General features: G+C 36.2%; 1 protein-coding gene across 1 annotated transcript; it reads left to right on the top strand.

Annotated features, from left to right (window-relative positions):
* Positions 1-109: 109 nt before the first annotated feature.
* On the top strand, positions 110-16,047 carry LOC133528311 (zinc transporter 7). The gene is made up of 3 exons (XM_061865651.1): positions 110-1,060; positions 3,263-3,480; positions 12,849-16,047. The coding sequence occupies exons 1-3, from the start codon at positions 871-873 to the stop codon at positions 13,473-13,475; spliced, it is 1,035 nt and encodes a 344-aa protein (XP_061721635.1). The 5' UTR covers positions 110-870; the 3' UTR covers positions 13,476-16,047.
* Positions 16,048-16,605: the final 558 nt, after the last annotated feature.

The following is a 16,605-nucleotide window of genomic DNA, read 5'->3' as shown; positions in this document are numbered from 1 at the left end:
TAGACGAATTTCCGGTGGAATCAATTTAAAAAGTTGGCGGGAAAGCAGAATAATGTACTTTCCTAAAAGATTTTGTTTGAAAAAATGCAAATCCAAACCAACCAACGAACAATTTAACATTTGTTACACATTTTCATAGCCAGAAAATAAGAAATTATAAAATTATATATTTTGTAATATTATGCCATAAACAAAATTTATATGAATTTGACACAGAGTTCTCCTTAACTATTCCGGAAACGAGTGTCATTCGAAAGTCTATGACTCATCAGAAATACGATTTCGTTTACAAACTCATAACTTTCATCCCTTATTTTGATTGGCTATAACGCCGCTGAAGAAAAAAATAGCCAATCAGAAATGGGTTAGTGTTTTCCAAATCTGTCTGTCATGGTATGAAAAATATTGGTATTTTTTATTTGATCATTTAAATTCCTACGCTGTAATACCTAATGTGGGTTAAAAGCTACCAAATATTGATTTTAATTAATTAAAATTTAATTATTTACATTTCCTTAAAAGTGGCAACAATTTTAATTTGACATATAATTTTTAGTGTTGCCTGTGCATTAAGTGCTACGCTGGCTGTCAATGAACGCCAGATTTCGGCGATACGGCACGATGCAATCGGGCTTTTAATATTAATAAAATCTCAATTAAAACATGCATTACTCCATTAGTGCGTGCTCGTAACTAACAAAACCCTTTCAATAACTGAATTACTTTCAAGTATTAACTTCCAATTGCTACGGCTTAGGTTAGAATAGTTCAAGTCTCGTACACGTATGCAGTGTTTCGGTTTTTGTACGTTTCGGTGTTGAAAATATGACGTAAAGTGGGATTTCCCTATTGTAAGACAAAGTTTCCAAGATGCTGCCGCTGACCCAAAAGGACACCCGGTTCCCGCGCGGGCGTATCGCCGGACTCCGCGACAAGTTGACGAATTGGTTCAGACTAATTTACTCTGATAAGAATTCCAGGAATTTGTTTCTATTCCTTTTACTGAACTTGTCGTTCGCCTTCGTCGAGCTGTTCTATGGCGTTTGGACAAATAGTTTAGGTAAGTACATTTACAACTGTTAGTAAATACGCCAAGCAAGTGGCATATGTTTATTGATTTAGCTACCTCTTGTATATATTTAATATTTATGATATAAACTTAAATGATTTGAAAATAACATTAGAAAAGTTTGACTACATAATAACCTTGTACATTAAAAGAGTTCTTTAATTCCATTTTTTTATTATTATTGTAGCTTATGTGAATCCTTCTTGTAATGACTTTTTATGCATTGTTTACAATGCTGGTCGCAAAGCAGTAAAATCATTCTTATTATTAAAAAAAATCTAATATAATAAGAGAATCATTTATAAGTTTTAATAGCCCTTTCAGATTTCAAGTTAATTTCATCAAAGTTTGAAGTATCATTTTCTTCTTAGCTTAATTATATTTACTTACTCCCTAATACAACACCTTTAGGGACTAGTTACACCATCTATAACTGAACTGATGTATACACATAACTCAGCAGACCTATGAAACTACCCACACAATAAAATTCAATAAACATTCTTACAGACTTCAACTTCAACATTTATTCAGCAAATAGGCCACAAGGGCACTTTTACACAACTATAATACCTATTCTCTTGGGCATGGCCAAGCCCCCCTCTAGAAAACAAAAATTCTAACTATTCCCCCCCCCTGGCCATCTGCCATATGAACTGCCCCCCCTATCCCATCAGCTGGTGATGCATTTGCCTATTCTGCGCAGATGGTATTTAAATTTATAGTTTGATAATGTTGTTTCATGTTTCAAATATAACAGAAATTAAAATAATCAGAGTCAGACTCGTAAAGTTCCCCACATTTTTTTCAAACAGCTAAGACTTTTTCAACACTTTTCAAACCAAAAAAATTTGTTGGGTGTTTCAAACTAAACATGGCTAAAAACTTTTTAATACTTTTCAAACAAAATACTTGTTAGGTATTTAAAACTAGCCAACACAATTTGTCCTTACACAAAAATCAACATTTAACTAAATATTCTCTTCTCACATTCGTCAATAGTCTACAGCTCAACATTGACAGAATCAACCTTTCTAATATTAGCGAGGAGTAAATGCCATTAGAAAAAAAAAACAGGTTGCACTCCGGAAGCGCCGAAACTGTAATATCGTCGGGGGTAGTGCAATACCGCGCAACTAACAAAGTCGTAAGAGTTCGAAATTCAAACAATGTACAAGGTAATTGGACCTTACTGCATTTGTTAGTTACGCGGTATTGCACTATCCCCGACGATATTACAGTTGTGCATTTTTGATATTTTGGAATTGTTATGGAATAATTTTGCATGAATTGCTTTAATTATCAGTATAAAAGTACTATCATTTATGTGGTACACAAACATGATAATTTATATTACATACAAAATTTAACACTTCAGAATTAACTATTACAAATTATTTAACATTAAAAAGTTTATCGCTCAGAAAAATCAACTTCCATCCATAATTTCAACGACTCTTACACCATCATCATTTCTAGTACTATCATGGAGTTTTTCGATCAGGTCACGTGTCCGTCTTACGAATTTTCAATCTGACGAATCTGTCGGTCACGTGACCTGTCGCGAGTTTAAAATTTTTTCCCCATCACAAAAAATGCAGTGCCGAAAGGAGTTTTCACTTCGAAAAAAAGTTTATCAGTTGAGCTTGTACAGTCACGGACTTTAATTGATAAGCCATTTAGGGTTCAAGCCAATTTGGTTGTCAGCCATAATAACTATGCGTGTCATTTAAAATGTCAGTGTGTTGCGGTGTCATCATTAATGTCAAATGTTTATGAAAAGAAAATAACATTTAGACACTCCCTCACTTGGTTCTTTTCAAATCCGGGCAGACTACACAAGTTAGACTATAAAACTTCCCTCTTTGTCTCTTGCCATACGGATGAGATTTGCTTGTATCTTTATACAAATAACCTGTCAATGTGTCCTTCTGGCAAGCGACAAAGTAGGATATTTTACCAGCCGCGGTCAGTGTAAAAAAAGCCCGATCAGGAAATATGATCATTGTCAAGAGGGCGCTGTTATTCTCATGTATAGGATGACAGTTCAGTTTAGTAAGAAAAAATTAGTTCCAGTGAAATTCCGCAACATGGCGCGTGATCAATGATCATATATTACTCATCAGGCTTTATGTTTAGTGTTTAACATCCCTCTATTTGTGGGCATTAAAATTATCCCCCATTTTCTTCCAGGTCTAATCTCAGATGCATTCCACATGTTCTTTGACTGCACGGGCCTGGTGGCGGGCCTGGCAGCCTCGGTGATATCAAAATGGCGGTCCAACGAGCGCTACTCGTACGGGTACGCGCGGGCCGAAGTGGTCGCTGGCTTCGTGAACGGCCTGTTTCTGCTGTTTATAGCGTTCTTTATTATGAGCGAGGCGGTGGAGAGGGCTATTGAGCCTCCAGAGGTAAGTTACCATCTAAACTTTGTTTTTATATTTCTTAAAGCTTTAATATACAGTGTTTTTTTAAACTCCCTTAATTTCAGGGGTGTATTCCTAAGCTTAAGTAAAATTACTTTCTCAAAGATACCGGTAGTGATACTCTAATTAACTCCGTTTTAGAGATAATAATTAATTTGATTTTACCTGGTAAGGCCCCTGCGAGTGTGTACACTTGCCTTAGGACATGTTTACACGTTGATTACTGTTTAGTACGAGTTTATACTTTTGCTAATAAACGCAAGTACAGTCACGTCTGAAAATATCGGTACGAAAAATGTGCCAATAATATGTATACACTACCTTAATATATATTTGCACTTGCACTTGCACTTTTTTCGTATCGATATTTTCATACGTGACCGTACTATCTCGGACGACGATGTTCGAAAACACATTAATATTTCATAGTTTTCAATTATTTGGTTGATTTCTATATAATGCCCGTGCTACGTTTAAGTACTTTTTATGAAAAAAAAACACATTTCAATTTAAAAATACTATGACATTTATAAATAAAAATAAATCATCAACAATTCCAAAATACAAATGCAAACATAAGGCACTCTCTAGCAGTACTTATTTATTCATAATTATATTTATTACGCAAAAAATACAGATAACAACAAAAAATAAATATTACACACACACACACACACACACACACACTCGCACAATTAAATGATTTAAAACAAACAAACATTAATTCAATAAAATATTATAATTAGATAATTACTTGGAGATGTATAAACTCTATAAGTATCGAATTACATAAAATAAACAAAAATTGATACTATAGTTAAAAACCGGACAAGTGCGAGTCGGACTCGCCCACCGAGGGTTCCGTACTTCTTAGTATTTGTTGTTATTGCGGCAACAGAAATACATCCTCTGTAAAAATTTCAACTGTCTAGCTATCACGGTTCATGAGATACAGCCTGATGACAGACGGACGGACGGACGGACAGCGGAGTCTTAGTAATAGGGTCCCGTTTTACCCTTTGGGTACGGAACCCTAAAAACTACTAAAGTACAAATCCTAAAAAAATCTAAAATTCTTTAAAGGTGTAATGTCAATCAAATATATGACGAAACCTTTAATTAATTAGATAAGTACCTATCAGTCGTTATCAAGTTGTTACTTAATTTAGAGAATCTAAAGATAAGTAGGTATATTAGAGTATTTACTGCTTAAATTGTATAAATTACCATTATCAGCTCAATCTTTGGATTACATTATACTATTTATATTACACTCCATATCTTCATTTTAAATACAATCATATTATGAAATCGAGTAATTACTGACAAATCTTACTAATAGTTTTTGCAAACATATACTGAAATTCAAATATGGTTTTTTAGGGTTCCCATACCTAAGGGGTAAAACAAGACCTACTATGACTCCGCTGTCTGTCCGTCTGTCACTAGGCTGTATCTCATGAACCGTGATAGTTAGAAAGTTGAAAATTTCATAGATGATGTATTTCTGTTGCTGCTATAACAACAAATGCTGAAAAGTACGGAAGCCTCGGTGAGCGAGTCCGACTCGCGCTTGTCCGGTTTTAGAAACCCATTTTGTTTTTGAAAGCCCTAACAATATCAAAAATCACCCACGTTTTATACAAACTGATGAGTAAATTTACCCAATCCAAAAAAAATGTGATTCACTTCCATAGTGCAGTCTCGTGCGAGAATAGTAAACGGAGAACGTTCTCGAGAACGACACAAGTCGCTATCAGATATATCGAAGCGGCCGAGGTGCTCAAAAATATCTGAACACGCACTCGAGGGCTACCGTTTTTGTGCTCACCAGTTGGCGCCACTGTAGATGTAGGTCCAGAAAATCAAATCTCAAAATTTTGATACCTATATTATTACCTTATTTTTGAAGTGAAAACTTCTTTAGCGGCGCTGTGCACTTTTTGTGATGGGGAAAAAATGTTAAACTCGCGACAGGTCACGTGACCGACAGATTAGTCAAATCGAAAATTCGTAAGACGGACACGTGACCTGATCGAAAAACTGTTACAATGTCATTGAAGCCAGTAGACCGCCGGCGCGACGTAGGAGAGGAAGTATTGTATTTTACCACATAAATGATAGTAATTTTATACTGATAATTAAAGCAATTCATGTTAAATTATTCCCTAACCATTCCAAAATATCAAAAATGCACAACGTTAATATTCAAGTTTTCGCTTCTGCCAGCACTCCCGGAGTGCAACCCGTGTTTTTTTAAATCTATGCGTTTCAATATGTATGTATACACAAAGGTATTTTAACTAGAGATGTGCCGACTACGGTTTTGGCCGACTAGCCGACTAGCCGACTAGTGGGCAGTCAGGTGGCCGACTAGTCGGCCGACTAGTCGGCGTAGCCGACTATGGTCTTCGCCTAAGTTCGGGCGTAATCGGGAACGTTCGGGTCGCCTGATTCGCTGCCGCACGTGGTTGCGTTTTCATGTTTTGACTAGTTTTGTTTACCTTTCCGATTCACTTGTTGCTCCGGTGTGTTATTATTAGAAAAACATACAAAACGAATCGTAATTGTTGTTTAAAAGTTTAAATAAACAAGTAGTGATCTTTATAAACATTAAGTATGTCTAAAAGAAAATCACGCGTGTGGACATTTTTTGACGATGTTGAAGGTGATTCAAGTAAAGTAATCAATGCCAAGTACTTATTTCGTGAGGTGGACTGGTACCAATCGGCAGACACTTCGAGTGTGGTGGTTTTTTATTTTATTTCCTTATTTTTTTGGAAGATCTAGGCAGCCGACTATTCGGCTCATTTTGCCGACTAGTCGCCGACTAGTCGCCGACTATAAATGTAGCCGGATAGTCGGCTTTCCCGACTAGTCGGCGACTAGTCGGCACATCTCTAATTTTAACGTCTAAATTTGCCCCTTTTTCAACTAGAATAAATTTGCATATATTTTAGTTAACACTTTTTTTAAACCACTACCATCTATTGAACTAAGTATAATAATGTTTACCATGATTTATCAAAGATGGAAAAAGATTTACCACAGATCTAAAGACCTCCGTCTACGCTAGCGGCGAAATAAAAGCCCTCATAGGGGCGTGTTTAGATATTTATGAGCACCATGGCCGCTCAGATATATCTGATGGCGCTTGTACAACCATTTTAACATTGACTGGCTTGCACAACGCCAAAGTAAATGTCAACACTATTGCACGGGACATAATGTCGAAATTCCATCGGCACGTGTTCGTACGTAACCGTCAATCAAGCACGTACTTTCTCCGTCTCCCTTCGTTCGTCTTTTATGTGTTTTTGTGTTTACCGTGAAGTTTTAATAATAGTTTGATCAGTCAATTGTATTTCATTAAGTAGGCTATTACTAACAGCAACGCTTAAAGGGGAAAGCGGACAACCGCTTCTCCATACAAAGGTAGTCCCCATTTCCTCCCTGGATATTGACATAATGAAAAATATTTTACATAATTTGATGTACTATATTGATCACAGCTATGCGCATCGTTTGAATTTTTTCCATTTTTGGATTATGTATGAATGTAAACACCTTATTGTACATAAGACAGGTTATAATACAATAAAACAGAATGTACAGTGAGTAATAAAATAAAAGCTGGGATTAAAAATCACATATTTTTGATAAACTTGTTTACAGGAGCATTCCATGGTTATGTAATCGACATTCGTACTATATTTTAAGACTTTACAGGTCTGTTACTCGATTCATTTGAGTTTTCGTCATTTGCTAATTATATAATAACAATACTATATGTGTACTTAAAAACATCCATTAACTACTTTTGTCATAATGTCCAAGTTCGTAAAGAAACTAGGTATCAGCCAAACGTTATGTAAGCGACAACAAATCAACCTAGTCTGAAACATAAGTGATATTTTCGAAAGTTTTAGCGAAATACGAGACAAAGAGGAATAAAGAAAAATTACACTCATAAATAATACAATAGTCGTTTATTTACAACAAATAAAAGTTTCGTTCTTCTAATAATTTTAAAGAAAATAAATAAAATGTGTAGCGTTATGTAAGCGACAGCAACGTTATGTAAGCGACACGTACGATTTTACACCAAGAATCTCGCATGCTTTGGTCTAAATATTTTTTCTTGCGTGTCCAATGCATGGACTTTACCTTTTAATATTTCACCATTACAGTACAAAATATGAAATTTTGATATTCCAGGAACTACATCCACCTTTTCCCATGGATTTTTTGCTGCCACTTTGGCGTCTATTTCTGTTTGAGATATATATATTACTTTCGTATTTGACACGAGACTTAACGCGAGGTATGCAAAATCTTCTGCTGATTGTACGGGTGTTACTTGGCCTTGCGACATCCTACACCATCTATTACTCCTTTACCATGCGATGTGGCCGAATACTTCCAAGAAAAGGTTTTCTTATATTTTTTGGATAAATAAAATAACAAACGAACCATGAATTTGTTTTTGAACTCCGAGGATGGGCCATCACTCCAAATCACGTCGGTAATGTTGTCTTCAGATATTATTAATAGTCCATTGAATAAAAAGTTCTAGAGTGCGTGAGTTAGTAACGTAAGATGTTTCTTCGGAACCATGTCAAGAGTCCCTAGGTAATAAACATACTAAAACCCCGGGACACTAGGAGGAGCCCCGGAGTGGGGGGAGGGGGGGAAAGGGTCCATTTTTTCATTTTTCGCTTAAATCTCAAAAACGGTACATGTTAGAGAAAAACTTTCAAGGAAAAGTTGAAAGGCCATAAAATTATCTACAAGTTGTACCTAAATCATTTTTTTCTATTCCCAGCCGTTTCTGAGTTACACGCAGTAAAAAATGATTTTGGCTCAAACAATTTCCCCATACTACATACCCATGTTTATCACATCAATCGATCAAAAAATATTTCTTTCTTCCAAAAAACTCAAATGTGCAACTTGTGACCGGTACTGATAGATTGCTCTTAATTAGGTCTATAATTGGTAAAATAAACACATTCCTCCATGGAAGCCTTTAGGAGGAATCGATTGTCAAAATATTATATTAGGGTAGTTTGAGTTACTGAACTTGATCTTTTTATTTTTTTCTTCCAAAAAACTCAAAAGTGCAACTTGTGACCGGTACAGATAGATTGCTCATAATTAGATCTATCATTGATAAAAATACCAGATTCCACCACGGAGGCGTTTACGGGGAATTGAATTTTATTAGGGTAGTTACGATACTTGAACTTTTTATTTTTTTTCTTCCAAAAAGCTCAAAAGTGCAACTTGTGACCGGTACTGATAGATTGCTCTTAATTAGGTCTATCATTGGTAAAAAAAACACATTCCTCCATGGAAGCCTTTAGGAGGAATCGATTGTCAAAATATTATATTAGGGTAGTTACGCAACTTGACCTTTTTATTTTTTTTCTTCCAAAAAGCTCAAAAGTGCAACTTGTGACCGGTACCGATAGATTGCTCATAATTAGGTCTATTATTGATAAAAAAACCAGATTCCACCATGGAGGCGTTTAGGAGGAATTGAATTTTATTAGGGTAGTTACGATACTTGAACTTTTTTTTTTTTCCTCTAGTGCCTCTCATATGACATCAATGTCCCAACATTATCCGTTGTTCGGATTTTTTCGATGAAGGTTCACACGTAGCATGGGAAGGGGTCCGCCCTCGTTAAGCTTATGCTAAAACCCCATGCTCATCCGTGTGAACTAGAGAAACGGGGGCGAGGAATTTTTCACCTTTCATGGGATGTAGCTCGAAAACGGCTGGGAATAGAAAAAAATGATTTAGGTACAACTTGTAGATAATTTTATGGCCTTTCAACTTTTCCTTGAAAGTTTTTCTCTAACATGTACCGTTTTAGAGATTTAAGCGAAAAATGAAAAAATGGACCCTTTCCCCCCCTCCCCCCACTCCGGGGCTCCTCCTAGTGTCCCGGGGTTTTAGTATGTTTATTACCTAGGGACTCTTGACATGTTTCCGAAGAAACATCTTACGTTACTAACTCACGCACTCTAGACCCCCCTTGGAGGGACTCATTCAATGGACTATAAGTCGTACAAATGATTTATAAAGACAAAAATGGTATCTTTGTTTTTGGGACAGTCAGAACAAATCACATAAGTCAAGTAACAGCATACATTTTTGAAAAATTACATACATTTTTTTTTTTTTTTTTTGTAGTCTGGATCTTCTTTTTTTTCTCACGATACTTTTTCTGTCTCGCTTTGTTCGAGCTCTTCTTAGGCGGTGGATCCATTAAAATTTGTAGACGAATCAAGCTTAGAACACGCACTAAACGTTTGTTTAGTCTACGTATTCTAATAAACACGTTATGTAAGCGACCGTTATCTTTTAATAAAATCAGTACGAATAAACACGCAAATCACAACAAAATCCACTCGACAAATGCTATCCTGAACAAATTCTGTTTAGAAAATAAGTTTTGAGATACACTTCCCTCAAGTTTGGTTTATAATTTACAAATTATGTTTCTTTGTTAGGTAAACGACAGTTTTCGAGTGCGAGATCATTTTTTCAAATAGCAATTAGAAATCACGAAAATACTAATAAATTCATGTGCCAACGTCAAAAGTAGACATATAGATTTGATTTTATACCAGCCATGTTTAATTAAAATCCAAATAAAAGTTGTTATTAAACATAGAAATCGGGGTTGTTTCCTTACTTGACGCGATGTTTATTACAGTGTTCTCGAAATGTAGGTATTATTAAAAAAAATGTTAAATGAATTACAAGCTGTATATAAATTCTTAAAGATGATACTTTAAGCCGTAATTGAATAATGTGAAATTATATAAAATGTCAAGAAATTTTTGACGAGAAAGTTACCGATTTCCATGGAATGCTCCTACAAAGGTATTTACAGTACCTGTACAAATACTAAACTAATAATTGTACCAAGGATGCTGGCGGCATTTCCTCGTTGTATCGCAATGCTGATACGTTGTGTGAGGTAACCGCCAGCTCTTCGGTCACTAGTTACGACCAGACCAGACCAGCCAGCCAGAAGCTTCGCGATTTCTCCAAAAAACTTGTGCGCGCTGGGTTCCCATGCACCTAGTTTCATCGCCAAATGGTACAAAATGGTACTCTCTACCGAGGCTCTTATATGTACAGAGTGTTTATTTAGTTACTTGCAATAATTTGCAGGGTTAATATATAATTATATATGTCATACTGAGCAACTTTTACTATGGGACCAACCCCGAAATGGTGAAAAAAAATTTGGCTTTTTCATACATTTTGGCTGTCTGACCTTGACATTTTCTATGGGAGATTTTTTTTTTCTGAATTGGGCCTATAGTAAAAGTTTCTCAATATGACCTATATAATCAGCCCGTAAATTATTGCATGCGTTTTAAAATTAGGGCGTTTAACATCGCTCCGCCCGCTTTTACATTAGTCTGTTGGAGGTGGAACGTTGCCAGTGTGTCTACGCAAGTAGCATCCCACACTAACATCCGTCCCAAGCTCCAAGGAACCAAGGACACTCCATCAGGGCACCGGTTTTTGAATTTCGACCACTCGATTTCGTGTATTTTGTTCAATAATATCTCCACTATTAGGCATTAAGTTCTACTAATAATGGAATTGAAAACGAGTGGTCAATACCACTCGATTCCCAATTTCTATCGCTCGTATTAAAAAAAATTGCATTTCGCCGTTTTCCTCAGATTTACGAGTGACGAAATCGAGCGCTCGAAATTCAAAAATCGGCCCACTGGCCTCCTGCCTTTGCCTGGATTATGTTAAATAACAGGCGTTTTGACATGAAAGAGGTTCAGGAAACTAGACATTTCTACGGGTATTGGTCGTTCAGAGAATTGGACGTTCGAGGCCAGAACCAACTTAAGAAACCTATACACTAAAGACTTGTAAAGAAAATGAGATTGAAGTGTAATGCAATGTTCCATTAATTCCATTATAAATACAAGCTATGAAATTACCTACCTCTTTAGAAATCTAATTGAAGGCCGTTGGCTTTGTACTTGAACATGACTAGTTGAGTAATAAGTTGAACATAATTTATACTGTTTGCTTCTGTATTGTGGTACGGTCACGTCACAAAATATTGATATGAAAAAAATTACATAAATATGTATACACTACCTTAATATATGGGCAATAAAGTCGTGTATACATATTTTTGGCCCTATTTTCGTATCGATATTTCATATTTATTTATTTATAATATGATTCATATTACATGTCAATTTATTATTAGGTACAGTATTATATTATAATTATTTATCCACGTAGTACGTGATTTATTCAACATATGATATACTATGTATAGGTAGTATATTATATCTTTACATTTAAAAATTCATTATAACTATAAAATGTGTGTTTGCTGAGAAGCCATGCTTTTAGTTTAGTTTTAAAACATTGCAAGGATGGGGCGGATATTATCAAGACGTTAAGGGCTGATTTAGACGGCACGCGAACTCGCATGCGATTTTAGTTACATTGCGGACTATTGAGGTTACAACCAATTCGGCCGACCGATCAAATACCGCAATGTAATGAAACTCGCATGCGAGTTCTCGCACCTTCTAAATCAGCCCTAAAACGCACGTTTAGATATTTTTATGTATTTTGGCCGCTCCGATAATTGATATATAATCAACTGTACAGCCACGGACTTTAATTGTTAAGCCATCAAGACTTTTTCTAGTTAAGTTGTGCTACGGGAATTCGCCAAATAGGATCATTTAAGTCTTTACATGTTATAAAAATATTAACTGGATGGAGATGCTTGTTTTTATTTAAAAGACAAACCGCTTCTTGCGTTTGTGAACTTTTTTTTTAATACTACGTCGGTGGCAAACAAGCATACGGCCCGCCTGATGGTAAGCAGTCTCCGTAGCCTATGTACGCCTGCAACTCCAGAGGAGTTACATGCGCGTTGCTGACCCTAATCGATCGTGACGAACCACCTGCACCCGGCACCAGATAAAAATTTATACACGTTGTTTTAATTTTTCGTTAATATAATAATTATGAGTAAAATAATAACGTATTGAACAATAAAAATACCTTTAAAAAGTTATTAAAAAAAAAAATCAATTAAAAAAATAACAAAATAGGTACTTCATCAAACGATATCTCTTCTACCCTTATTTTTCAACCTCTACAGCGCGATATAATGAGATCACAAAAGTAGCGAAGCGTTAAATATTCCTGGACCAATCTGGGTGACCCACTAAGGCATGAGAACGCTTTTCTTACTTTACGAGTATCAAAATGCCCTAGACTCCTACAGAATTGGGAATTTTAAACTTTATACGTTACCTGATATTTTATTTCAGGTCAAACACGAGCGGCTCCTCCTCGTCTCAATCCTGGGCTTCCTAGTCAACATGGTGGGCATATACGCTTTCCACCACGGCCATGCGCACGGCCACGGTGGCCATGGGCATTCCCACGGCGGCCATGGCCACTCGCACAACGGCCACGGCCATAGCCATGACGAAGAGGTGAACACTGGAGCTGGCAGCGCCATCATGAGAGGGGTCTTCCTACACGTGCTAGCTGACACACTAGGCTCAGTTGGGGTTATCATATCAGCTATCTTAATGAGGATGTTCGGCTGGATGAGAGCAGATCCTATATGCTCCATGGCCATAGCGTTACTCATCGCTGGTAGTGTCATACCTTTAGTACGGGACTCAGCAGGTGTTTTAATGCAAAGGACTCCTACAGCTTTAGAGCGCGCGTTACCAAACTTGTACACAAGAGTGGTAGGGCTTGCTGGGGTCCATGGGGTCCAGGAGCCTCATTTCTGGACTCTGTGCAGTGATGTGCATGTGGGGGCCCTCAAGTTAGAAGTGGCGAAGGAAGTGGATCCGCGGTATGTGACGGAGCAGACTGCTAGGATTTTTAGAGAGGCTGGTGTGAAGCATTTAACTGTGCAATTGGACTATTCCCCGCTCTGATCGTAAATTAATGTAAACTGTAGGGTTTATTTAAGCGCCTTATTGAAAACTGCTTGCGATGACTTTAGGCGTCGTTGGTGTTCAAGGTTGTCCATGGACCTCCAAAGGTTACATTTCGGCTCAAAGCCTTATATTGTTTTATTTACGCTGATGTGTGCAGTTTTTTACTAGTTAAACACATTCAAATACAGCGTTTTAATCGCTTTTTGATTACTCTGTCTCGAAAAATAATAACAGTTGGATCTACCGAGAATGAAGGTAACACACCAACCAAAAAATAAATTTATTTTTTATAACAGTATAGAGGTCCATGTATAAAAATAGTACGGAAAATCCTAGGTTTATACAGTTTTTTAAGTACAGTACTATATACAGGTGCGATTAGCAAAAATGTTTAATATTGTGATGAGATGGTAGTTATATGGAGGTGTAAATTCATTTCACATTTACATGTGACAATATGTAAAAAGGTATTTAATTTGCTCGTTTTGACTTCTACTTTTAAGTAGGTACAATAGCCATCAGATATATCGGCGCGGCTAAGATGCTCACAAATATCTGAACACGTTTCTATTGTCAAGGTGTTAAGAGTCAATCAATCAATATAATACTAGTAACTATTAACATTCTACGTCCAGTTTTGTTCGCTTACATCGACATCTTCTTATTGTTATATTGTATTGTAGTTCGGGCGATTTTCCGCAACTCGACGACTGGCGCCTATTTTGCGTGACAAGGGGGGGTGGAGGGTTGGCTACTCTTGCCAGCCCAACTCCTCGAGGAATCCTATCAAACCTTTGATGTTGAGTAGGACCTCGGGGAGGTCTCTCGGGGATCCGAGATGTTTTGCCCTGTATGGGGCCACTCCGCTGCATTCCAGCACCACGTGAGAGGCTGTTTCTTCTGTCTCCATGCATCCTCGGCACAGGGGACTGTCTGTGACACCTATCTTCCTATTATTCCACTTCCTTCCTTGCCAACAATATGTCACAAATAAGCCAATAAAACGACGTTGAAAGGGTTAAATTTGTACCTTTTATAAATTGTCATTTATATATTAATTTTGTAAAAAATATTTCAGTATCATCTGCCAAACACAAATGTAGCTAAATACATTTATATTGTGGTATGGTTAGTATTACTGATGTGCCGAGGGAAAAATCTAAAATTGCGAATTTCCTACATTGGAAAGTTCCGGAAACTTCTTATTATTTTGTATGGGGATTGAAAGTTTCCGAAACATGAAATGGAAATTTCTTTTATTTCTGTGAAATTTCCCAGACCTTTTCCTATTTTTTGGAAACTTTCCGCAATTTGCACATCTCTCGTTAGTATTAAAAGTAAATGATCGTTTTTGTTATTTATCACTCGAAATTCATACATATTCAGACATTTTACTGTGTTGTAATGTTTTTTTTGTGATAGTTTACCTGAAATGATCATCTTCTGTAAATACTGACTGTTCCATAAATTCTACTGTAAATTGAAGTCGTGATGTATATAAACTTATATCTTTAAAATAAGGTGAATATGAAATTGTATGTTTGTGGCTTCGATGTTTATTTATGCATTATAACTGTTTTATAATTGCATTTTCAACCAAAATTACTTGTGTAAAAAAATATTTAGTATAAAAATGTACACTGTCAATCTTTAGTAATTATGAGTGCGTCTTAATCGTCTATCGCGGCAAGCGTCACTGTCGCACTTGCTTGTTAGAACGTGACTACCACGATGACTGACGATGAAAGCGCAACCAGCGTAGACTTTTGACTATCTAACTACATCTATCTAGATTGTACTGTAAACAGTTAACCTTTTGAACGCTTTATGTCAAACAAACATCACTCAAACGACAAGCTCTCGGGCGCAAGCGTTTCTTTGCAGATTTATCGGATACTCCACCGAACACTGTCTATGACCGTAATAAGATTCATATACTAGCCGTGTCTTATCCAACCTCGACATTGGCAGAATCATCAACACCTTGATGGAGCCATAACACGAAAAATTGATTGATTGAGTTAGTAAACCTTACTTGAAAGCGTGAAGGTTACTTTGACAGCGTACGCCATGACACTTATAGTTGTCCTTGGCGCTGTGGGCACGACTAGTAACGACATCTTTAGGCGTTCTCGGCGTTCAAAGGGTTAAAGCAATAAAAGCCAGTTGCACCAGCCAAGATTAGCGAACTCATCAAGGTCACTCAACAGTGAAATATGAAACTTCCCATACAATTATAAAATTTAGCAAACATTAACGAGGACGACTTGGTGTAATCGACCCTGTTTCTAAAGTCAACTATTCCTGACAGTATTTCCAATTAATAAGTGCAATAACCTATACCCCTGTGTATGGTTAAATTTAGAAACATTGTCCTTCATAAGGTTAATTATTGGCACACAAGCCAAGGAATTATATAATTTTTGGATGCACAAAATTGTGTTTCCATAAATCCCTTTGTTTGTTGCATTTGTTGGAAATGCAGCATAACAATCATTAAAAAAACACCTAGCGAAATATTACAGACACTTCACTCATGTTAAATATATTTTTTCATTTATAAATTGTTTTTATGCATTTCCTATTTATTTCATAACTAATATAATATATTAGTTATGAACTTTGTAGGAATTCATATTATGAATTCCTACAAAGTTATTACGTCAAATTAATTGTATGCATTTTAATTACTTAGGCGTTATATTTTTTTATTGTATTGTAAGTAGTTTATTTTTACTTCGATATTTGAAGCTTTAAGGGGTATTGCGTTTCAGAGAGATCTTTAAATTTACATTCCATGTAATTGTTTTTGAAAGTACCTTTACTTGGAAATGGTCTAGAGGTCCATACAATAGTCATAAATACTGTTTTAATGGCTATATTATGGGTACATAACCAGTACCCAATCATAGCAGAAAGCTAATCTGCGCTTTTACATCTCGGATGGGCCGATTTTTTTTTTCAATAGATCTGGATAAAATTTGGCTGGTTCGAAGAGCTCCTCATTTTGGGCCAAATAAATACAATATTCCTATTTAGGAAAGATAAAATATTAATTTTCATTTGAGTTACAAAAATACCATACGTACAGTCACGTCTGAAAATATCTATACAAAAGACGTGCCAA

Source organism: Cydia pomonella, chromosome 19, assembly GCF_033807575.1.
Source record: "Cydia pomonella isolate Wapato2018A chromosome 19, ilCydPomo1, whole genome shotgun sequence".
Lineage (NCBI taxonomy): Eukaryota > Metazoa > Arthropoda > Insecta > Lepidoptera > Tortricidae > Cydia > Cydia pomonella.
This window is presented reverse-complemented; position numbering and strand designations above follow the sequence as displayed.

Excerpts from the sequence above, each read along its gene's own strand:
- LOC133528311 (XM_061865651.1), top strand. The coding sequence starts at position 871 with ATGCTGCCGCTGACCCAAAAGGACACCCGGTTCCCGCGCGGGCGTATC. Across the intron at positions 1,061-3,262 it reads CGTTTGGACAAATAGTTTAG|GTCTAATCTCAGATGCATTC; the intron begins GTAAGTACATTT and ends ATTTTCTTCCAG. Across the intron at positions 3,481-12,848 it reads GGGCTATTGAGCCTCCAGAG|GTCAAACACGAGCGGCTCCT; the intron begins GTAAGTTACCAT and ends ATTTTATTTCAG.